Below are 23,947 nucleotides of genomic sequence, written 5' to 3'. Positions count from 1 at the left end.
TCGGAATGTCCGATTAATTAGGGACGATTTCAAGTTTTCATAACAATCGAAAATCGGTATTTTTGGGCACCGATTTGGAATATAAAAAAAAAAACATATATTAATATTTTTTACACCTTTATTTAATCTTTATTGAACTAGGCAAGTCAGTTAAGAACACATTCTTATTTTCAATGACCTAGGAACGGTGGGTTAACTGCCTTGTTCGGGGCAGAACGACAGATTTTCACATTGTCAGCTCGGGGGATCCAACACTTATTTTAACTTAATATAATATATCAATAAAATCAATTTAGCCTCAAATAAATAATGAAACATGTTCAATTTGGTTTAAATAATGCAAAAACAAAGTGCTGGAGAAGAAAGTAAAAGTGCAATATGTGCTATGTAAGAAAGCTAACGTTTAAGTTCCTTGCTCAGAACATGAGAACATATGAAAGCTTGTGGTTCCTTTTAACATGAGTCTTCAATATTCCCAGGTAAGAAGTTTTAGGTTGTAGTTATTATAGGAATTATAGGACTATTTCCCTCTATACCATTTGTATTTCATTAACCTTTGACTATTGAATGTTCTTATAGGCTCTTTAGTATTGCCAGTGTAACAGTATAGCTTCCATCCCTCTCCTCGCTCCTCCCTGGGCTCGAACCAGGAACCCAACGACAACAGCCACCCTCGAAGCAGCATTACCCATGCAGAGCAAGGGGAACAACCACAAGCTCAGAGCGAGTGACGTTTGAAACGCTATTAGCGCGCGCTAACTAGCTAGCCATTTCACTTCGGTTACACCAGCCTCATCTCGGGAGTTGATAGGCTTGAATTCATAAACAGCGCAATGCTTGACGCACAACGAAGAGCTGCTGGCAAAACACACGAAAATGCTGTTTGAATGAATGTTTACGCGCCTGCGTCTGCCTAGCACCGCTCAGTCAGATACTTAGATACTTGTATGCTTGTATGCTCAGTCAGATTATATGCAATGCAGGACACGCTAGATAATATCTAGTAATATCATCAACCATGTGTAGTTAACTAGTGATTATGATTGATTGATTGTTTTTTATAAGATAAGTTTAATGCTAGCTAGCAACATACCTTGGCTTACTGCATTTGCGGAACAGGCAGTCTCCTTGTGGAGTGCAACGAGAGAGAGGCAAGTCGTTATTGCGTCGGACTAGTTAACTGTAAGGTTGCGAATTTGGATCCCTGAGCTGACAAGGTGAAAATCTATCGTTCTGCCCTTGAACGAGGCAGTTAACACACCGTTCCTAGGCCGTCATTGAAAATAAGATTGTGTTCTTAACTGACTTGCCTAGTTAAATAAAGATTAAATAAATGTGTAATTTCTTTTTAATTAGGCATAATAGGCGCCCAAAAATACCGATTTTCGATTGTTATGAAAACTTGAAATCGTCCCTAATTAATCGGCCATTCTGATTAATCGGTCGACCTCTAGAAAGGGCAGTGTGGAGTGTAATAGTGATTGCATCATCTGTGGATCTGTTGGGGCGGTATGCAAATTGGAGTGGGTCTAGGGTTTCTGGAATAAGGGTGTTGATGTGAGCCATGACCAGCACTTCATGGCTACAGATGTGAGTACTACCGGTTGGTAGTCATTAAGGCAGGTTACCTTAGTGTTCTTGGGCACAGTCACTATGGTGGTCTGCTTAAAACATGTTGGTTTTACAGAATCGGACAGGGATGGTAATGGTTTGCAAGCCCTGCCACATCCGACGAGCATCAGAGCTGGTGTAGTGCGATTCGATCTTAGTCCTGTATTGATGCTTTGTCTGTTTGATGGTTTGTCAGAGGGCATAGCTGGATTTCTTATAAGCTTTCGGGTTAGAGTCCCGCTCCTTGAAAGCGGCAGCTCTAGCCTTTAGCTCAGTACGGATGTTGCCTGTAATCCATGGCTTCTGGTTGGGATATGTACGTACGGTCACTGTGGGGACGACGTCATCGATGCACTTATTGATGAAGCCAATGACAGATGTGGTGTACTCCTCAATGCCATTGGAGGAATCCCAGAACATATTCCAGTCTGTGCTAACAATTCTGTAGCTTAGTATCTACTTCATCTGACCACTTTTTTATTGATCGAGTCACTGGTGCTTCCTGCTTTAATTTTTGCTTGTAAGCAGGAATCAGGAGGATAGAATTATGGTCAGATTTGCCAAATGGAGGGTGAGGGAGAGCTTTGTATGCGTCTCTGTGTGTGGAATAAAGATGGTCCAGTGTTTTTTCCTCTGGTTTCACATTTAACATTGTCACGAACCGGCTCAAAGCCCGTAACAAAGGGAGACAACGTGGAGATAAGGAGTAGCAAAATATGTATTTATTACCTAAAGCAACTAAGTATAATATACAATGGTGTGTGTAATCAGTAATCAGTAGTGTAAGTGAGTGTTTTGCATGCATGAATGTGATAATGCAGGGTGATGAAAGGTGTCAAAGCAAACAAACAAACAAACGGCCACCAAGAACCACAACACAATCTACAAAGGGTGTCTGCATGGAGAGAGTCTCCTCCATGAATGGGGAAGTGGTGTATTTATCCTGGGAGACACCGGGCCCAGGTGTTTCCCATGTAGCTGACGACCCTCCCAACTCCGCCCACCAGCATCCTAATAAGGAAATAACAGAGAGAATACGGCAGACAGAGTGGGAGGGTCGTCACAACATGCTGATAGAAATTTGGTAAACGGATGTAAGTTTCCCTGCATTAAAGTCCCCAGCTACTAGGAGCGCCTCCTCTGGGTGAGCGTTTTCTTGTTTTCTTATGGCAGAATACAGCTCATTCAATGCTGTCTTAGTGCCAGCCTCAGATTACAGCTATGAGTCTTCTTGGGAAAGTCTATAAAATCTTTGCACACATGGATTGTGCAATATTTTCCCATTATTCTTTTCAAAATTCTACAAGCTCTGTCAAGGGGTTGGGGATCATGGCTAGACAGAAATGTTCAAGTCCATAGATTTTCAAGCAGGTTTAAGTCAAAACTGTAACTAGGCCAATCGGGAACATTCACTGTGTTCTTGGTAAGCAACTACAGTGTATATTTGGCTTTGTGTTGTAAGCTATTGTCCACTGAATGGTGAATTCCTGGTATAAAAGCAGACTGAAGCAGGTTTTCCTCTAGAATTTTTCCTAAGCTTTTGCCGATGTCAAGCATACCTATACCAGGATGCAGCCACCACCAAGCTTGAAAATAAGGAAGCTGTTACACTGTGATGTTTTGTGTTGAATTTGCCCCAAACATAAGGCTTTGCATTCAGGCCAAAAAGTGTATTCCTTTGCTGTGTTTTTTTGCAGTATTACTTCTGTGCTTTGATGCATGTTTGGATTATTTCTATCATTCTTTTCTATCTGTCAATTTAGGTCATTATTGTGGAGTCACTACAATGTTGTTGATCCATCCTCAGTTTTCTCCTGTCTCAGCCGTTGAACTTTGTAACCGTTTTAAAATTACCAATGGCCTCATGGTGACATCCCTAAGCAGTTTCCTTCCTGTCCTGCAGCTCAGTTCAGAAGGACGACTAGATCTTTGATGTGTCTGGGTGGTTTAATACATAATCCACAGCATAATTATTATCTTGACCATGCTTAATGACATATTCAATGGCTGATTTGTTATTCTTACCCATCTACCAATCACTGCCGTTCTCTTTGAGGCTTTCGATAAGCTCCTTGCTCTTTGTAGTTGAATCTGTGCTTGAAATTCAATATGTGTGTGTGTGTGTGTGTGTGTGTGTGTGTGTGTGTGTGTGTGTGTGTGTGTGTGTGTGTGTGTGTGTGTGTGTGTGTGTGTGTGTATGTTTATGCGTGTGCATGTATACATGTCTGTGTGTGTGCTTGCGTGTCTGTAAATGTGTGTGTAGGAGAGAGTCAGTGACTGTGAGGGAGAGAGGGATGGGCTGTGTCAGTGTGAATGTGTTTGATGCACTGTGATAACTCTGTTCCATGGGAACTCCTTGCCCTGGGGACACTGGGGAATAAGCTCTTGTTTAAAGGAGATATTCTCCCGTGTCACCTATTTCCTGCTGAGGCCTTACCTATCGACCCATGTCTGTCTCATTTATAGACTCACTTATATAATGTCTGTCCCCATTCCCCACTGTCTGGTCCCAGATCTTTTTGTGCTGTCATGTCCAATTAATTTTCAATGACCATAGGAGTTGGTAAGATAGCACAAACAGATCTGGGACCAGGCTAATGTCTGTCCTATATAATATGTTTGTCTCCACTCTGGTTCCTTTCCCTTGTTTGTGGTCACATCAATTGATAAGGTCAAAGGACAGGAAAGGGCAAAGAGAAAAGTTCAGGTTAGCACTGTAATGTGAAAGAGGTATAAGTCAATTGAGAGGTTTGGAATACTATTACTGTAGCTACCTGACTAGACAGCAGCTGGACCTACAGTACCTCTATGACATGTATCTACAGACAGAATAGAGTTTGTGCTCTTTATAGTTATAGTGTCTACCTTTCATCTTTGTCTCAATCCTCATTCTGTAAACAGACTATAGCCTTAATGTAGGCCACAGATGGAGGAGCTTGCAATGTATTACTGTACTGTATGGGTCTAAGTAGTAATGTACAGTGCCTTCAGAATGTATTCACACCCTCTGACTTTTTCCCCATTTTGTTGTGTTACAGCCTGAATTTAAAATGGATTAAATTTAGATTTTGTTTCACTGGCCTTCGCACAATACCCCATTTTGTCAAAGTGGAATTATGTTCTTCGAAATGTGTGCAAATTAATAAAAAATAAAAAGCTGAAATGTATTAACAAAGTATTCAACCCTTTTGTTATGGTCTAAATACGTTCAGGAATAAAATGTGCTTAAGTCACATAATAAGTTTCATGGACTCACTCTGTGTGTAATAATAGTGTTTAAAATTATTATTTTTAATGACTACATCATCTCTGTACACCACACATACAATTATCTGTAAGTTCCCTCAGTCGAGTAGTGAATTTCAAAGACAGATCCAGGGACGTTTTCCAATGCTTCGCAAAGAAGGGCACCTATTGGTATATGGGTAAAAAAAGCAGACATTGAATATCCCTTTGAGCATGGTGAGGTTATGAATTGAGCTTTTGGACGGTGTATTAATACACCCTGTCACAAGAAAGATACAGGCGTCCTTCCTAACTCAGTTGCAGGAGAGGAAGGAAACCGCTCAAGGATTACACCATGAGGCCAATGATGACTTTAAAATAGTTACAGAGATTAATGGCTGTGATTGAAAACTGAGGATGGATCAACAACATTGTCATTACTCCACAATACTAACCTAAGTAAAAAATAAGGAAGCCTGTTCAGAATACAAATATTCCAAAACAAGCATTCCTGTTTGCAATAATACACGAAAGTAAAACTGCAAAAAATGTGGCAAAGAAATTAACTTTATGTCCTGAATACAAAGCTTTATGTTTGGGGCAATTCCAATACAACAAATCACAGAGTACCAGTCTTCATATTTTCAAGCATGGTGGTGGCTGCATCACGTTATGGGTATGCTTGTCATCAGCAAGGACTAGGGAGTTTTTTTATTTATAAAAAGTAACGGAAAAGAGCTAAGTACAAGCAAAATAGTTCAGTCTGCTTTCCAACAGATTCAGCAGGGCAATAATCTTTCAGCAGGGCAATAATCTTTCAGCAGGGCAATAACCTTTCAGCAGGGCAATAATCTTTCAGCAGGGCAATAATCTTTCAGCAGGGCAATAACCTTTCAGCAGGGCAATAATCTTTCAGCAGGGCAATAACCTAAAACACAAGGCCAAATCTACACTGGAGTTGCTTACCAAGACGAAAAGGCTTTTACTGTGTAATAGAGTAGCTACAAGTACGAGTTGACAGATATCACTAAGAGTTGACAGATCGCTAAGAGCATCCCTCTGCTCATGAATGAATAATGAAGGAATGAATGGTCCATAGTACTGAATCATCCATTTTTAATCATCAGAACAGGATTTAGTACCGCTGTATTGACTAATGGTCTCCACCATTGGTCCCCACCAAACACAACTAAAATTGCAACACACTCACTAAATTCTGATTGATGACAAACTCAAAGTGAAACTATACAATATGACAGATTCCTTAGTCTATGAAGTCTATGAAGTATGAACACTTTTTAGGTGTGCTGGGCTGTAGAAAACTTTGCTTAACCGGCCCTGTCTTCAGGGTTTTTGATGAACAGATTTTAATGGTTCCTTTCCTCAGAGTAGACCTACATTATCTCACATCTCACCATACACACATGGGCAGCTTGTAGCATTTTATTTTACCTTTATTTAACTAGGCAAGTCATTTAAGAACAAATTCTTATTTTCAATGACGGCCTAGGAACAGTGGGTTAACTGCCTGTTCAGGGGCAGAACGACAGTACCTTGTCAGCTCGGGGGTTTGAACTTGCAACCTTGCGGTTACTAGTCCAACGCTCTAACCACTAGGCTACCCTGCCACCCCAATCCAAAATGAATGAATCACCTGACAGTCTTGATGCCATCTGCGTTATCCAGCATCCTATTACTGGAGACTTTCTTCAGCAGACTTATGAGGGTTGAAACTGAAAGAAACAGTCTGTATCGGCTGGCTGGCAAATTAAGGATTGTAGCAATTTAGAAGATAACATTTTGCTACTAGCTACGGCACAAACTGCAGAAATAGAAAATACATTGCAGAATATTGCCTTTTTTAGAAGGCAATCAACACTTGAGATGGAACAGACACTGGGGAAATGCCTGGGAGTAACAGCATAAATCGGTGCTAGCTAGGCAGTGTTTAAAGTGTCCTATTAGGAATAAGTTACATTCAAAATGAGGAAACCATTCCTCTGAGGAGTGTATGAACATTTCTCCATTAATAAGAACAATTTGATTTGATAGGATTTTACACATTGTGAGCAGGCATTCTTTGACAGACAGGACTGACTGTGGAAAGGAATATAGTACCAGGATATAGCTGAGAACTTTGATTATTCTCAGATCCTCCCTCTGTGCAGTCCCCCACTGACCTCACCATCATACCCAGAACATCAAACAAAAACAATCTCAAACATCAAACTGAAACTGGTGTTCTTGGAAATGAATGATTTGAATATGACTTGAACAGTGGAAAGTTATTCGCATGTCGCTATACTAGCCTGCTGAATACTAATGTGTTTGTTTGTTTTCTTCACAGGATTTACCTGAGGAGATTCACCTTAAGACTTTGACAGAGAAGATTATCTATAAGAGGAGGAAGAGGCCCTAGCTTCCCTCTCTTTCCCAGAGACATTAAACACTTTCTTCTGCCTCAGCGTGTGTATATAGTAAGGTTGGCTGAGGCGAGGCTTTATTGAGGTGCCTATTGACTTTAGTCCCCTTGGTAAGGTGCACAGGAAAGGGTATGCACTTTAGGAGATGGAGAGAAAGAAAGTAAGGACAGAAAGCTAGGACGGAGTGGAGATAAGAAGCACTGTGCTGCTCATCCTCTTTATGCCTCTGTAAAGACTCTAAAGAAAGGAGAGAGGAGGACGGGAGCCTCTAGTGGCAGGGCCCAACCCCGTAGTCACCAGCAACACTGGAACAACAGCAGCCAGAGAACCTAGAAGGTGGGTAAGAAGAGGACCACAGAAAGAGAGGAGAGACGGGGACTGAACAAGAACCAGAGGGTCGGAGGAGGAGAGGACGGGGAGCAGGAGGTGCATCCCCATGGCGACGGACCCTGGAGAACCCACGGGGACAGAGGACTCCTCAGAGAAAACTGATGGAGCGCGAGAGGAGGAGACGGAGCAGGAGGATGGCAGGAGGGAAAGGACGCAAAGTACCCCCTCTGACTTCCCCTCCTCCCAGGCTCAGGAGAGGAGAGCCGCCGAGGGTAGGGATACAGGAGAAGGACCAAGAGGAGGCGGAAGTAGAGGAGGGCGAGGAGAAATGGAGGACAGAGATGTTAAGGAAGAGGAGATACCTCCGTTTAGACCTGTGTCTCTCTCCACACCCTCATCCCCGGCTGCGACCGTGGTGGCTTCAGGGTCAGGAGGTCACGGGCCGAGGCTGAGGAGAGAGAAGCGTTTCTTCAGGAAGAGTGTGGAGATCTGCGAGGAGGAGGACGAGGTAGCGGCAGACCCCCCAGAGGTGTCCCACTCCGCCCCCCACCTGGATTCAGTCTTCACCCTCACCGGGGCCCAGGCCTCTACCGCCACCGCCGCCTCAGCTTCCGCAGCCCTAGGACACGACACCGCTCACCATGACCCATCCAGCCCCAGCACCACCCAGGACCCCGGGGCCAAGGACGCTCCCTCCTCCGCCCCTGCCCAGACGGGGAAGGAGAGGGACAGGGAGCAGGAGGAGGAGGCAGAGATGAAGGCTGTGGCCACCTCGCCGGGGGGGAGGTTTCTGAAGTTTGACATTGAGCTGGGGAGGGGAGCCTTTAAGACCGTTTACAAAGGCCTAGACACTGAGACCTGGGTGGAGGTGGCCTGGTGCGAACTACAGGTAAAGATCAATACTCTCTCTTTCTAGTTCTCTCGAGGCTAGACACTTTTCAGACATTGTGCCGACCCAAAACAAATTGTACTGCCTTGGATATGTTATTTTCAGCACGCCTCCAGCAAGTATGATGGATGCATATGCAGACAAGCTCAGTACAGCTTGGTTTGGTTCGGCTCAGTTTTATGCAGGCCAGATCAGTACAGCTTGGTTTGGTTCGGCTCAGTTTTATGCAGACCAGATCAGTACAGCTTGGTTTGGTTCGGCCCAGTTTTATGCAGGCCAGATCAGTACAGCTTGGTTTGGTTCGGCTCAGTTTTATGCAGGCCAGATCAGTACAGCTTGGTTTGGTTCGGCTCAGTTTTATGCAGGCCAGATCAGTACAGCTTGGTTTGGTTCGGCTCAGTTTTATGCAGGCCAGATCAGTACAGCTTGGTTTGGTTCGGCTCAGTTTTATGCAGACCAGATCAGTACAGCTTGGTTTGGTTCGGCTCAGTTTTATGCAGGCCAGATCAGTACAGCTTGGTTTGGTTCGGCTCAGTTTTATGCAGGCCAGATCAGTACAGCTTGGTTTGGTTCGGCTCAGTTTTATGCAGACCAGATCAGTACAGCTTGGTTTGGTTCGGCTCAGTTTTATGCAGGCCAGATCAGTACAGCTTGGTTTGGTTCGGCTCAGTTTTATTTATGCCACGGTTTGATTTCTGGTTTATTGCAACAGTGAGTAAGTATGTTAATTACATGTGAGTGGTCTCTAGAGGTAATGGCATGGAAGGTGTAGGGAGGTAGTACTAATCAATGGCAACAATATATTGTGCTGATTTTACTGGTCTGTTTGGAAAATCTATAGCTATTACTTTTGTATTAAATTACACACACCATAATGCATGACTTCAAGTCAGTTGAAATCTTCCCAGGACCCGCACACACACACACACACACACACACACACACACACACACACACACACACACACACACACACACACACACACACACACACAGACCTACATGCTTCCCAAGTCTTCTCAGGAGCTTCTCTCTTCCCTGGGATAATCTCAGCCTGTTGTCTGCTAACTATTCAGTCTGAGATTCAGACTCGCAGCAGCACATTGGAAACAGAAAGAGAGAGAGAGAGACAGAGAGAGAGCGAGACAGAGAGACAGAGAGAAAGGGGGGGGGGGGGGGGTGTACTTTTGCTGCACTCAGGAACACATGAAAAATGCATGATATAGTAGTAGGTACAGGTGAAAGGCTAGTAGGCTAGTCTACTACGACTGTGTGGAAAGACTAGTAGGCTAGTCTACCACGACTGTGTGAAAAGGCTAGTAGGCTAGTCTACCACGGCTGTGTAGAAAGGCTAGTAGGCTAGTCTACCACGACTGTGTGGAAAGGCTAGTAGGCTAGTCTACCACGATTGTGTAAAAAGGCTAGTAGGCTAGTCTACCACGATTGTGTGGAAAGGCTAGTAGGCTAGTCTACCTCGGCTGTGTAGAAAGGCTAGTAGGCTAGTCTACCACGACTGTGTAGAAAGGCAAGTAGGCTAGTGTACCACGACTGTGTAGAAAGGCTAGTAGGCTAGTGTACCACGACTGTGTAGAAAGACTAGTAGGCTAGTCTACCACGACTGTGTAGAAAGGCTAGTAGGCTAGTCTACCACGACTGTGTAGAAAGGCTAGTAGGCTAGTCTACCACGACTGTGTAGAAAGGCTAGTAGGCTAGTCTACCACGACTGTGTAGAAAGGCTAGTAGGCTAGTGTACCACGACTGTGTAGAAAGGCTAGTAGGCTAGTCTACCACGGCTGTGTAGAAAGGCTAGTAGGCTAGTCTACCACGACTGTGTAGAAAGGCTAGTAGGCTAGTCTACCACGGCTGTGTAGAAAGGCTAGTAGGCTAGTCTACCACGACTGTGTAGAAAGGCTAGTAGGCTAGTCTACCACGACTGTGTAGAAAGGCCAGTAGGCTAGTCTTCCACGACTGTGTAGAAAGGCTAGTAGGCTAGTGTACCACGACTGTGTAGAAAGGCTAGTATCAAATCAAATCAAATCAAATTTATTTATATAGCCCTTCGTACATCAGCTGATATCTCAAAGTGCTGTACAGAAACCCAGCCTAAAACCCCAAACAGCAAACAATGCAGGTGTAAAAGCACGGTGGCTAGGAAAAACTCCCTAGAAAGGCCAAAACCTAGGAAGAAACCTAGAGAGGAACCAGGCTATGTGGGGTGGCCAGTCCTCTTCTGGCTGTGCCGGGTAGAGATTATAACAGAACATGACCAAGATGTTAAAATGTTCATAAATGACCAGCATGGTCGAATAATAATAAGGCAGAACAGTTGAAACTGGAGCAGCAGCACAGTCAGGTGGACTGGGGACAGCAAGGAGTCATCATGTCAGGTAGTCCTGGGGCACGGTCCTAGGGCTCAGGTCCTCCGAGAGAGAGAGAAAGAAAGAGAATTAGAGAGAGCATATGTGGGGTGGCCAGTCCTCTTCTGGCTGTGTGGAGATTATAACAGAACGTGGCCAAGATGTTCAAATGTTCATAAATGACCAGCATGGTTGAATAATAGTAAGGCAGAACAGTTGAAACTGGAGCAGCAGCATGGCCAGGTGGACTGGGGACAGCAAGGAGTCATCATGTCAGGTAGGCTAGTCTACCACGGCTGTGTAGAAAGGCTAGTAGGCTAGTCTACCACGACTGTGTAGAAAGGCTAGTAGGCTAGTCTACCACGACTGTGTAGAAAGGCTAGTAGGCTAGTCTACCACGGCTGTGTAGAAAGGCTAGTAGGCTAGTCTACCACGACTGTGTAGAAAGGCTAGTAGGCTAGTCTACCACGACTGTGTAGAAAGGCTAGTAGGCTAGTCTACCACGACTGTGTAGAAAGGCTAGTAGGCTAGTCTACCACGACTGTGTAGAAAGGCTAGTAGGCTAGTCTACCATGACTGTGTAGAAAGGCTAGTAGGCTAGTCTACCACGACTGTGTAGAAAGGCTAGTAGGCTAGTCTACCACGACTGTGTAGAAAGGCTAGTAGGCTAGTCTACCACGACTGTGTAGAAAGGCTAGTAGGCTAGTCTACCACGACTGTGTAGAAAGGCTAGTAGGCTAGTCTACCACGACTGTGTAGAAAGGCTAGAAGGCTAGTCTACCACGACTGTGTAGAAAGGCTAGTAGGCTACGACTGTCTAGAAAGGCTAGAAGGCTACGACTGTGTAGAAAGGCTAGTAGGCTAGTCTACATGACTGTGTAGAAGGCGACTGTGTAGAAAGGCTAGTAGGCTAGTGTACCACGACTGTGTAGAAAGGCTAGTAGGCTAGTCTACCACGGCTGTGTAGAAAGGCTAGTAGGCTAGTCTACCACGACTGTGTAGAAAGGCTAGTAGGCTAGTCTACCACGACTGTGTAGAAAGGCTAGTAGGCTAGTCTACCACGGCTGTGTAGAAAGGCTAGTAGGCTAGTCTACCACGGCTGTGTAGAAAGGCTAGTAGGCTAGTCTACCACGACTGTGTAGAAAGGCTAGTAGGCTAGTCTACCACGACTGTGTAGAAAGGCTAGTAGGCTAGTCTACCACGGCTGTGTAGAAAGGCTAGTAGGCTAGTGTACCACGACTGTGTAGAAAGGCTAGTAGGCTAGTCTACCACGACTGTGTAGAAAGGCTAGTAGGCTAGTCTACCACGACTGTGTAGAAAGGCTAGTAGGCTAGTCTACCACGGCTGTGTAGAAAGGCTAGTAGGCTAGTCTACCACGACTGTGTAGAAAGGCTAGTAGGCTAGTCTACCACGGCTGTGGTAGGTGTTGGCTGTGGAGCTAATGCTACATAGCATCTGTGTCCAAACTCTCTTTCAAATGGCACCCTATTCCTTGTGTAGTGCACTACTTTTGACCAGAGCCCTATGGGTCAATTCCATTTCATTTTCCTTAATTGAAAAGTAATGAAGCAAATTGTTTGGAATTGAAATTTCAGTTTACTTCTTGAATTGAACGAATTGAAATGCAATTGTGTTAGAGCACTAAGACTAACCACCTCCATTGCTCCCCTCTAGCCTTTAGCTCGATTTCCCTGTTTAATAACAGCACTGCGTTTTCAAATATTTGTAATGTTTTATTCAGACAGTATTGAAGTAGAGGGGTAGATGAATGAGGAGAGGAGACCCAGTAGGGAGGATTGATGTCCCGTCTCCTGGGGCGACAGACAGATATTTATGTGTGCTATGTGAACTGTGTTATGTGAACTGTGTTACCATTAGACCACTAGAGCACGGGGCTCTACACATAACAACCTCTGTATCCTTCCACCTTTCAGCTCTGTCCCTACTGCTCTTACCGTAAATCACATCGGGTGTTACCACTAGACTGCTTGTAGAGCTATGACCACCAGCTCTGCTCTTACCGTAAATCAGTCCCACCAGCCAACCGACCGCTCTGGTTTAGATCACTTACCACTCCAACTGGTCACACCATCAAAGGCAGTCAGCAGCAGCCAAACATACCTAAGCACTTAGGAAAGCCAGACATCCTCAACCAGAGACTTACTGAGGCAGTAGTACTAGTGTGTACCATTTACTTTGGTAGTAACATGTTTATTGTACCACCAGAGAAGGAAACCTGCACTATGATTGTATGAACTCTGCATTGGCCCTTATCTAAAGTAATGAAAACAGTGTTCTTGATCTTGGATTTGCAAACATGCTCTAGGCCTTTTCCACCTTATGAAAAGTGTTTAAAATGAGAGAGATGAAGTGAGAGAGGGAGAGCGTGGGAGGAAGGGAGGGATGGAGAGAGAGTTAGAGACTGATGAGCCAAATAGAGGATTAACATGGCATGACTCCCAGAGAGTGGCAGTCTGGCTAATGCACACACACACACATGGTTGGATTTGTGTGTGTGCCACACTCTCACACCTCTCTCGCTAGCCCTCTCTTTCCCTCCCTCCCCCTCTCCTCCCTCCCTCCCTCCCTCTTTGTCTGCGAGAGTGAGTATACAGAGTGATCCAGGGAGTTAATTACAGTGGGTGCCTGTCAGGCGGGAACAAAAACCCTGCACAGACAGCACAACTAACTGGTCTGGGGCGGTCTGGACTAGGGTAGAAACCCCAAAAACCCACCCCACTGGCTTGCTCACCCCAACCCTCTCTTCTCCTGTCAGCCCATTGAGCCCACACCGGCCTGACCCAATCTAGCCCAAATCCACCCAAACCACCCATTCCACCAAAACCACCCATTCCACCCAATCCAACAAATCCACCCTAATACAGCCCAAATCCACTCAGTCTACCCAACCCAGCCCAAATCCTCCAGTCTACCCAATCCAGACCAAATCCACCCAGTCTACCCAATCTAGCCCAAATCCTCCCAGTCCACCAAATCCAGCCCAAATTCACCCAGTCTACCCAATCCACCCCAAATCCACCCCAACCACCCAATCCACCCCAAATCCATCAAATCCACCAAAATCGACCCAGTCCACCCCAAAATCCATCCAATCCACCCAAATCCACTCAATCCACCCTGTGTGGGAATGTATCAGTGTCCGAGAGTGTGTGACTGTGTGTGTGTGTGTGTGTGTGTGTGTGTGTGTGTGTGTGTGTTTAGAATGAGCCAGACAGCCAGGCGAGGGACAGCTGGATGGAGCTAGTGTAGCCTAGAGAGTAACCTATCCAGGTACGACTGGTTCCGACCAGTCTTCTTCTTTTCTGGTTTTATGATGGTCCGCAAACAAATGTTTCTAGGTGCATGCTGCCATCTACTGTACGGGTAGTGAACGAGGAAAATTCTTCACACTTTCTCCACCTAGGAGACACACTAGACAGCCCTTACTCTTGTCACCTCTGTCTCCTTCACCATAAAAGGGCACTTCAGGAATTCGTTGCATGTTTTCCACCACAATTGCAGCATTTCGCCTCAGCTGGCATATGATATTCCTCCCGTGCCTTTGGAAAGTATTCAGACCCCTTGACTTTTTCCACATTTTGTTACGGTACAGCCTTATTCTAAAATTAATCAAAAATATTTTTCAAATCCTCAGGAATCTACACACAATACCCCATAATGATGAAGCCAGCACAGGTTTTTAGACATTTTTGCAAATTTGTTCAAACAAAAAAACAGAAATACCTTATTTACTTAAGTATTCAGACCCTTTGCTATGACACTCGAAATTGAGCTCAGGTGCATCCTGTTCCCATTGATCATCCTTGAGATGTTTCTACAACTTGATTGGAGTCCACCTGTAGTACATTCAATTGATTGGACATGATTTGGGAAGGCGCACACTTGTCTATATAAGGTCCCACAGTTGACAGTGCATGTCAGAGCAAAAACCAATCCATGAGGTCGAAGGGATTGTCTGTAGAGCTCCGAGACAGGATTGTGTTGCGGTACAGATCTAGGGAAGGGTACCAAAACATTTTTGCAGCATTGAAGGTCCTCAAGAACACAGTGGCCTCCATCATTCTTCCATGAAAGAAGTTTGGAACCACCATGGCTCTTCATAGATCTGGGCACCCGGCCAAACTGAGCAATCGGGGGAGAAGGGCCTTGGTCAAGGAGGTGACTAAGAACCCGATGGTCACTCAGAGCTCTAAAGTTCCTCTGTGGAGATGGGAGAACCTTCCAGAAAGACAACAATCTCTGCAGCACTCATCCAATCAGGACGTTATGGTAGAGTGGCCAGACGGAAGCCACTCCTCAGTAAAAAGCACATGACAGTTTGCTTGGAGAAACAAGATTCTCTGGTCTGATGAAACCAATATTGAACTCTTTGGCCTGAATGGCAAGCGTCACATCTGGAGGAAACCTGGCACCATCCCTGCAGTGAAGCATGGTGGTGGTAGCATCATGCTGTGGGGATGTTTTTCAGTGGCAGGGACTAGGAGACTAGTCAGGATTGAGGCAAAGATGAACGGAGCAGAGTACAGAGAGATCCTTGATGAAAACCTGCTCCAGAGCACTCAGGACCTTAGACTGGGGCGAAGGTTCACCTTCCAACAGGACAATGACCCTAAGCACACAGCCAATACAACACAGGAGTGGCTTCGGGACAAGTCTCTGAATGTCCTTGAGTAGCCCAGCCAAACCCCAGATTGTACACCAACGCTCCCCATCCAACCTGACATATCTTAAGAGATCTGCGGAGAACAATAGGAGAAACTCCCCAAATACAGGTGTGCCAAGCTTGTAGCGTCATACCCAAGAAGACTCTATGCTATAGTCACTGCCAAAGGTGCTTCAACAAAGTACTGTGTAAGGGTCTGAATACGTATGTAAATTTGGATTCTACACTGGAATCTATTTCTCCTCACTATTATATCTACTCGACACGCCATCAGTTTCAAACAAAACATCCGCTTCCACCATCTTCCGTTCCGACCAGAGAGGAGATGGAACGGCTTTTAGGTTCGCTTTACTGAAGAAAGGGGTTGCTTAGGGACGCTTTACCGCAGTAAAAGGTTGCTATGAGACAATCGTTAGGGATGTGGGAGTGATTTAAAGTGTCTTCTTAGAAACCACAACCAGCCAGGGAAGCCTGGCCTCCTGAGGATTCACCTTAGTATTTATGTCATGTCCACACACAGAGGTGCTAATGCTCTCTCTCTCTTTCTCTCTTTCTCTCTCGAACACACACACACACACACACACACACACACACACACACACACACACACACACACGCACACGCACACACAGGCACTCATACACATACCCACACATAGAGCTCACACATGCATACACAAACACACATGCATACACACACACACATGCATACACACACACACACACACATGCATACACACACACACATGCATACACACACACATGCATACACAAACACACATGCATACACACACATGCATACACACACCATCCAAGGCTTCAGTTGGGGGAAACATGGTATTTCTGGGACAGACTCTCTAATCGAGATTGGATTCTGGGTGCTTTAGATTAGGGACAACAAGGTTAGTTAAAGGTGGCATTATCATGTGTTCACTCAGCTCAGACCCTGCGGGGAGAGGAGACACTCTATTGGATTAAAGACAAAGATCAAAGGTCAAACAACCACAACAAGATAATATAATAGCACAGAAAAGTGTCAATCTGATGTGGAAGAAAGGCAGATTTACTTCACATATTTTTTTTAATCTAAAAGGGCCATTGTAGTCCGGTCAGGGGGAAAGGGCCATTGTAGTCCAGTCAGGGGGAAAGGGCCATTGTAGTCCAGTGAGGGGGAAAAGGGCCATTGTAGTCCAGTCGAGGGAAAAGGGCCATAGTAGTCCGGTCAGGGGGAAAAGGGCCATAGTAGTCCGGTCAGGGGAAAAGGGCCATAGTAGTCCGGTCAGGGGGAAAGGGCCATTGTAGTCCAGTCAGGGGGAAAGGGCCATTGTAGTCCAGTCAGGGGGAAAGGGCCATTGTAGTCCAGTCAGGGGGAAAAGGGCCATTGTAGTCCAGTCGAGGGAAAAGGGCCATAGTAGTCCGGTCAGGGGGAAAAGGGCCATAGTAGTCCGGTCAGGGGAAAAGGGCCATAGTAGTCCGGTCAGGGGGAAAAGGGCCATAGTAGTCCGGTCAGGGGGAAAAGGGCCATAGTAGTCCGGTCAGGGGGAAAAGGGCCATAGTAGTCCGGTCAGGGGAAAAGGGCCATAGTAGTCCGGTCAGGGGAAAAGGGCCATAGTAGTCCGGTCAGGGGAAAGGGCCATAGTAGTCCGGTCAGGGGGAAAAGGGCCATAGTAGTCCGGTCAGGGGGAAAGGGCCATAGTAGTCCGGTCAGGGGGAAAGGGCCATAGTAGTCCAGTCAGGGGGAAAAGGGCCATTGTAGTCTGGTCAGGGGGAAAGGGCCATAGTAGTCCGGTCGAGGGGAAAGGGCCATAGTAGTCCGGTCAGGGGGAAAGGGCCAAAGTAGTCCAGTCAGGGGGAAAGGGCCATAGTAGTCCGGTCAGGGGAAAAGGGCCATAGTAGTCCGGTCAGGGGAAAAGGGCCATTGTAGTCAGGTCGAGGGAAAAGGGCCATTGTAGTCAGGTCGAGGGAAAAGGGCCATTGTAGTCCGGTCGAGGGGAAAGGGCCATAGTAGTCCGGTCAGGGGGAAAGGGCCATAGTAGTCCGGTCAGGGGGAAAGGGCCAAAGTAGTCAGGTCAGGTGGAAAAGGGCCAAAGTAGTCAGGTCGAGGGAAAAGGGCCATTGTAGTCTGGTCAGGGGGAAAGGGCCATAGTAGTCCAGTCAGGGGAAAAGGGCCATAGTAGTCCAGTCAGGGGGAAAAGGGCCATAGTAGTCCAGTCAGGGGGAAAAGGGCCATAGTAGTCAGGTCGAGGGAAAAGGGCCATTGTAGTCAGGTCGAGGGAAAAGGGCCATTGTAGTCAGGTCGAGGGAAAAGGGCCATAGTAGTCCGGTCAGGGGGAAAGGGCCATTGTAGTCAGGTCGAGGGAAAAGGGCCATTGTAGTCAGGTCGAGGGAAAAGGGCCATTGTAGTCTGGTCAGGGGGAAAGGGCCATAGTAGTCCGGTCGAGGGGAAAGGGCCATAGTAGTCCAGTCAGGGGGAAAGGGCCAAAGTAGTCAGGTCAGGGGGAAAGGGCCATTGTAGTCAGGTCGAGGGAAAAGGGCCATTGTAGTCAGGTCGAGGGAAAAGGGCCATTGTAGTCTGGTCAGGGGGAAAGGGCCATAGTAGTCCGGTCGAGGGGAAAGGGCCATAGTAGTCCGGTCAGGGGGAAAAGCCATTGTAGGCCATAGTAGTCCGGTCAGGGGAAAAGGGCCATAGTAGTCCGGTCAGGGGAAAAGGGCCATAGTAGTCCGGTCAGGGAAAAGGGCCATAGTAGTCCGGTCAGGGGAAAAGGGCCATAGTAGTCCGGTCAGGGGGAAAGGGCCATAGTAGTCGGTCAGGGGAAAAGGGCCATAGTAGTCGGTCAGGGGAAAGGGCCATAGTAGTCCGGTCAGGGGAAAGGGCCATAGTAGTCCAGTCAGGGGAAAAGGGCCATTGTAGTCTGGTCAGGGGAAAGGGCCATAGTAGTCCGGTCGAGGGGAAAGGGCCATAGTAGTCCGGTCAGGGGGAAAGGGCCAAAGTAGTCCAGTCAGGGGGAAAGGGCCATAGTAGTCCGGTCAGGGGAAAAGGGCCATTGTAGTCAGGTCGAGGGAAAAGGGCCATTGTAGTCTGGTCAGGGGGAAAGGGCCATAGTAGTCCGGTCGAGGGGAAAGGGCCATAGTAGTCCGGTCAGGGGGAAAGGGCCAAAGTAGTCAGGTCAGGTGGAAAAGGGCCATTGTAGTCAGGTCGAGGGAAAAGGGCCATTGTAGTCTGGTCAGGGGGAAAGGGCCATAGTAGTCCAGTCAGGGGGAAAAGGGCCATAGTAGTCCAGTCAGGGGGAAAAGGGCCATAGTAGTCCAGTCAGGGGGAAAAGGGCCATAGTAGTCCAGTCAGGGGGAAAAGGGCCATAGTAGTCAGGTCGAGGGAAAAGGGCCATTGTAGTCAGGTTGAGGGAAAAGGGCCATTGTAGTCAGGTCGAGGGAAAAGGGCCATAGTAGTCCGGTCAGGGGGAAAGGGCCAAAGTAGTCCAGTCAGGGGGAAAGGGCCATAGTAGTCCGGTCAGGGGGAAAGGGCCAAAGTAGTCCAGTCAGGGGGAAAGGGCCATAGTAGTCCAGTCAGGGGGAAAGGGCCATAGTAGTCCGGTCAGGGGGAAAGGGCCAAAGTAGTCCAGTCAGGGGGAAAGGGCCATAGTAGTCCGGTCAGGGGAAAAGGGCCATTGTAGTCAGGTCGAGGGAAAAGGGCCATTGTAGTCAGGTCGAGGGAAAAGGGCCATAGTAGTCCGGTCAGGGGGAAAGGGCCAAAGTAGTCAGGTCAGGTGGAAAAGGGCCAAAGTAGTCAGGTCGAGGGAAAAGGGCCATTGTAGTCTGGTCAGGGGGAAAGGGCCATAGTAGTCCAGTCAGGGGGAAAAGGGCCATAGTAGTCCAGTCAGGGGGAAAAGGGCCATAGTAGTCCAGTCAGGGGGAAAAGGGCCATAGTAGTCCAGTCAGGGGGAAAAGGGCCATAGTAGTCAGGTCGAGGGAAAAGGGCCATTGTAGTCAGGTCGAGGGAAAAGGGCCATTGTAGTCAGGTCGAGGGAAAAGGGCCATAGTAGTCCGGTCAGGGGGAAAGGGCCATTGTAGTCAGGTCGAGGGAAAAGGGCCATTGTAGTCAGGTCGAGGGAAAAGGGCCATTGTAGTCTGGTCAGGGGGAAAGGGCCATAGTAGTCCGGTCGAGGGGAAAGGGCCATAGTAGTCCGGTCGAGGGGAAAGGGCCATAGTAGTCCAGTCAGGGGGAAAGGGCCAAAGTAGTCAGGTCAGGGGGAAAAGGGCCAAAGTAGTCAGGTCGAGGGAAAAGGGCCAAAGTAGTCCGGTCAGGGGGAAAGGGCCATAGTAGTCCGGTCGAGGGGAAAGGGCCATAGTAGTCCGGTCGAGGGGAAAGGGCCAAAGTAGTCCGGTCAGGGGGAAAAGGGCCATAGTAGTCCGGTCAGGGGGAAAAGGGCCATTGTAGACCGGTCAGGGGGAAAGGGCCATAGTAGTCCGGTCAGGGGAAAAGGGCCATAGTAGTCCGGTCAGGGGAAAAGGGCCATAGTAGTCCAGTCAGGGGAAAAGGGCCATAGTAGTCCGGTCAGGGGGAAAAGGGCCATAGTAGTCCGGTCAGGGGAAAAGGGCCATAGTAGTCCAGTCAGGGGAAAAGGGCCATAGTAGTCCGGTCAGGGGGAAAAGGGCCATAGTAGTCCGGTCAGGGTAAAAGGGCCATAGTAGTCCGGTCAGGGGAAAAGGGCCATAGTAGTCCGGTCAGGGGAAAAGGGCCATAGTAGTCCGGTCAGGGGAAAAGGGCCAGAGTAGTCCGGTCAGGGGGAAAAGGGCCATAGTAGTCCGGTCAGGGGGAAAGGGCCATAGTAGTCCGGTCAGGGGAAAAGGGCCATAGTAGTCCGGTCAGGGGAAAAGGGCCATAGTAGTCCGGTCAGGGGAAAAGGGCCATAGTAGTCCGGTCAGGGGGAAAGGGCCATAGTAGTCCGGTTGGGAGAAACAAGGTCCGAAACCCCTTGTTAGTTCCAGTACAGGCGGTGTTATCATGTCTGTTCAGTCAGGCAGACCCTCTGAAGGGGAGAGGAGACACTATTGGGTTATACTGGATTACGCTGTAGGATTCAAAGATCATTGTCATGATAATCCCATAGGACTACCATTTAGGGGTTGACTGGTTCAGAGACAACCGGTAGTTCACACTAAAGAGACATACAGTCAATACGAGTTTTGGTGGTTCATTTTGTTAGCCTTTAACCTTTGTTGCTGAATAGTTTATTATTTACACATGTTTTGGGGTAGGGTGGATTGGGTGGCAAGTGTGAAAATGTTGCAGTATTTAGCAATAATAAATAAGAATATGGTAGCAGCAGTTGTGATGTGTGTGTTAATGGATACTTTGGGATTTTGGCAATTATTTAATTGCTGAACACTTGAACTGGACTGACCACCTGTATTGACTTGCCACCCCTTAAAGGGATACTTTGGGATTTTGCCATTGAAGCTCTTTATTTAATTCCCCAGAGTCAAATGAACTCATGGATACCATTTCCATACTGGATACAGAGACAGAAAAATGGTATCCACATATCATCTGACTCTGGGGAAGTAGATAAAGTGCCTCATTGGCAAAATCCCGAAGTATCCCTTTATGGGGCGGCAAGTCAATGCAGGTGGTCAGTACAGTTCAAGTGTTCAGCGGTCTGATGGCTTGTAGATAGAAACGGTCTCTGAGCTTGTTGGTATCGGACCTCTTGCTCCGATACTGTCTGCCAGACGGTAAGGGAGTTCATGGCTGCGGTGTGTGGGGTCCTTGATCATGCTGCGTGCCTTCCTCAGGCACCGTACACCACTCACTGGAGGGCCTTGCGGAAGTCGGACGTTTACATACACCGTAGCCAAGTACATTTCAACTCCGTTTTTCACAATTCCTGACATTTAATCCTAGTAAAAATTCACTGTCTTAGGTCAGTTAGGATCACCACTTTATTTTAAGAATGTGAAATGTCAGAATAATAGTAGAGAGAATGATTTATTTCAGCTTTTATTTCTTTCATCACATTCCCAGTGGGTCAGAAGTTTACATACACTCAATTAGTATTTGGTAGCATTGCCTTTAAATTGTTTCACTTGGGTCAAACGTTTCAGGTAGCCTTCCACAAGCTTCCCACAATAAGTTGGGTGAATTTTGGCCCATTCCTCCTGACAGAGCTGGTGTAACTGAGTCAGGTTTCTAGGCCTCCTTGCTCGCACATGCTTTTTCAGTTCTGCCCACACATTTTCTATGGGATTGAGGTCAGGGCTTTGTGATGGCCACTCCAATATGTTGACTTTGTTGTCCTTAAGCCATTTTGCCACAACTTTGGAAGTATGCTTTGGGTCATTGTCCATTTGGAAGACCCATTTTCGACGAGCTTTAACTTCCTGACTGGTGTCTTGAGATGTTGCTTCAATATATCCCCATAATTTCCCCTCCTCGTGATGCCATCTATTTTGTGAAGTGCACCAGTCCCTCCTGCAGCAAAGCACACAACATGATGCTGCCCCTCCCGGGCTTCACGGTTGGGATGGTGTTCTTCGGCTTGCAAGCCTCCCCCTTTTTCCTCCAAACATAATGATGGTCATTATGCCCAAACAGTTCTATTTTTGTGTCATCAGGCCAGAGGACATTTCTCCAAAAAGTACAATCTTTGTCCCCATGTACAGTTGCACACCGTAGTCTGGCTTTTTATGGCGGTTTTTAGAGCAGTGGCTTCTTCATTTACATTTACATTTAAGTCATTTAGCAGACGCTCTTATCCAGAGCGACTTACAAATTGGTGCTTTCACCTTATGACATCCAGTGGAACAGCCACTTTACAATAGTGCATCTAGGTCTTTTAAGGGGGGGGATTACTTTATCCTATCCTAGGTATTCCTTAAAGAGGTGGGGTTTCAGGTGTCTCCGGAAGGTGGTGATTGACTCCGCTGTCCTGGCGTCGTGAGGGAGTTTGTTCCACCTTGATGAGCGGCCTTTCAGGTTATGTCGATATAGGACTCGTTTTACTGTTGATATAGATACTTTTGTACCTGTTTCCTCCAGCGTCTTCACAGGGTCCTTTGCTGTTGTTCTGGGATTGATTTGCACTTTTCTCACCAAAATATGTTAAATCTAGGAGACAGAACGCGTCTCCTTCCTGAGCGGTATGACGGCTGTGTGGTCCCATGGTGTTTATACTTGCGTACTATTGTTTGTACAAATGAACGTGGTACCTTCAGGTGTTTGGAAATTGCTCCCAAGGATAAACCAGATTTTTTTTTCTGAGGTCTTTGGCTGATTTCTTTTGATTTTCCCATGTTGTCAAGCATGCACAAAGTAGATGTCCTAACCGACTTGCCAAAACTTTACTTTGTTAACAAGACATTTGTGGAGTGGCTGAAAAACGAGTTTTAATGACTCCAACCTAAATGTATGTAAACTTCCGACTTCAACTGCATAAACCCAGTTTTTTTTCAGTGGGCATTGCCTATACTCACTTCTTAATTTGTTTTGTTGTGTATCAAAGTAGTGTAGTGGAGGTATTTGACTTATTAATTATGTAATACAATAGATAAATCATGCACAAAGTAGCCGACACAATCGAAAAGCACGTGAAATATATTGACATGCGCGCAGCACCCAGCCTAGTGTCTGTGTTCATATTTCATAAGATCATATGTTCTGAAATACTGGACATTTTGAACTCTAATGGTGACGACCTCTCGTCCCCCTCCCGGTCTTGACTCGGTCACGCCTCCGGTCTTGGTCTTGAATCGGTCTCTGTTAGTTTATAGTAGATAAACCTATCAATAGGAGGTGTATCTTAAATTCAGTGGTGTAAAGTAATTAAGTAAAAATACTTTAAAGTACTACTTAAGTAGTTTTTTTGGTATCTGTACTTTACATTTATTTTTTACTTCACTACATTCCTAAAGAAAATAATCTATATTTTTTTCCTGACACCCAAAAGTATTTGTTACATTTTGAATGCTTAACAGGACAGGAAAATGGTCCAATTCACGCACTTATCAAGAGAACATCCCTGGTTGCCCCTACTGCCTCTGATCTGGTGGACTCACTAAACACAAACGCTTTGTTTGTAAATTATGTCTGACTGTTGAAGTGTGCCCCTGACTATCGGTATATTAAAAAAACAAGACAATTGTGGAATCTAGTTTGCCATATATATGGAATTTAAACTTTTACTTTTACTTTTGATACTTAAGTATATTTAAAATCAAATAGTTTTAGACTTTTCCTCAAGTAGTATTTTACTGGGTGACTTTCACTTTTACTTGAGTTATTTTCTGTTAAGGTCTCTTTAACTTTTGCTCAAGTATGACAATTGGGTACTTTTTCCACCACTGCTAAAACTGTTGTCTATTTATGGTCATGTAGAGGAGGAATGGAGAGGCCCCTCACAGTCCAAATGAAGTGGGGTTGTTTCCCCGCTGACT

General features: G+C 46.3%; 1 protein-coding gene across 1 annotated transcript in view; it reads left to right on the top strand.

The window, feature by feature from the left end:
* Window positions 1-23,947, top strand: part of LOC115132510 (uncharacterized) — a 153,024-nt gene that overhangs the window by 24,698 nt on the left and 104,379 nt on the right. The window contains exon 2 of the mRNA XM_065021095.1: window positions 7,184-8,478. Within this exon, the coding sequence (XP_064877167.1) occupies window positions 7,696-8,478 (783 nt within the window). The 5' untranslated portion in view covers window positions 7,184-7,695. The remainder of the gene's footprint in view (window positions 1-7,183; window positions 8,479-23,947) is intronic.

The sequence above is a fragment of the Oncorhynchus nerka genome, linkage group LG7 (genome assembly GCF_034236695.1).
Source record: "Oncorhynchus nerka isolate Pitt River linkage group LG7, Oner_Uvic_2.0, whole genome shotgun sequence".
In the NCBI taxonomy this organism is placed as follows: Eukaryota; Metazoa; Chordata; class Actinopteri; order Salmoniformes; family Salmonidae; genus Oncorhynchus; species Oncorhynchus nerka.
Note: the sequence above shows the minus strand (reverse complement) of the source record. Positions and strands in the feature narration are given on the sequence as shown.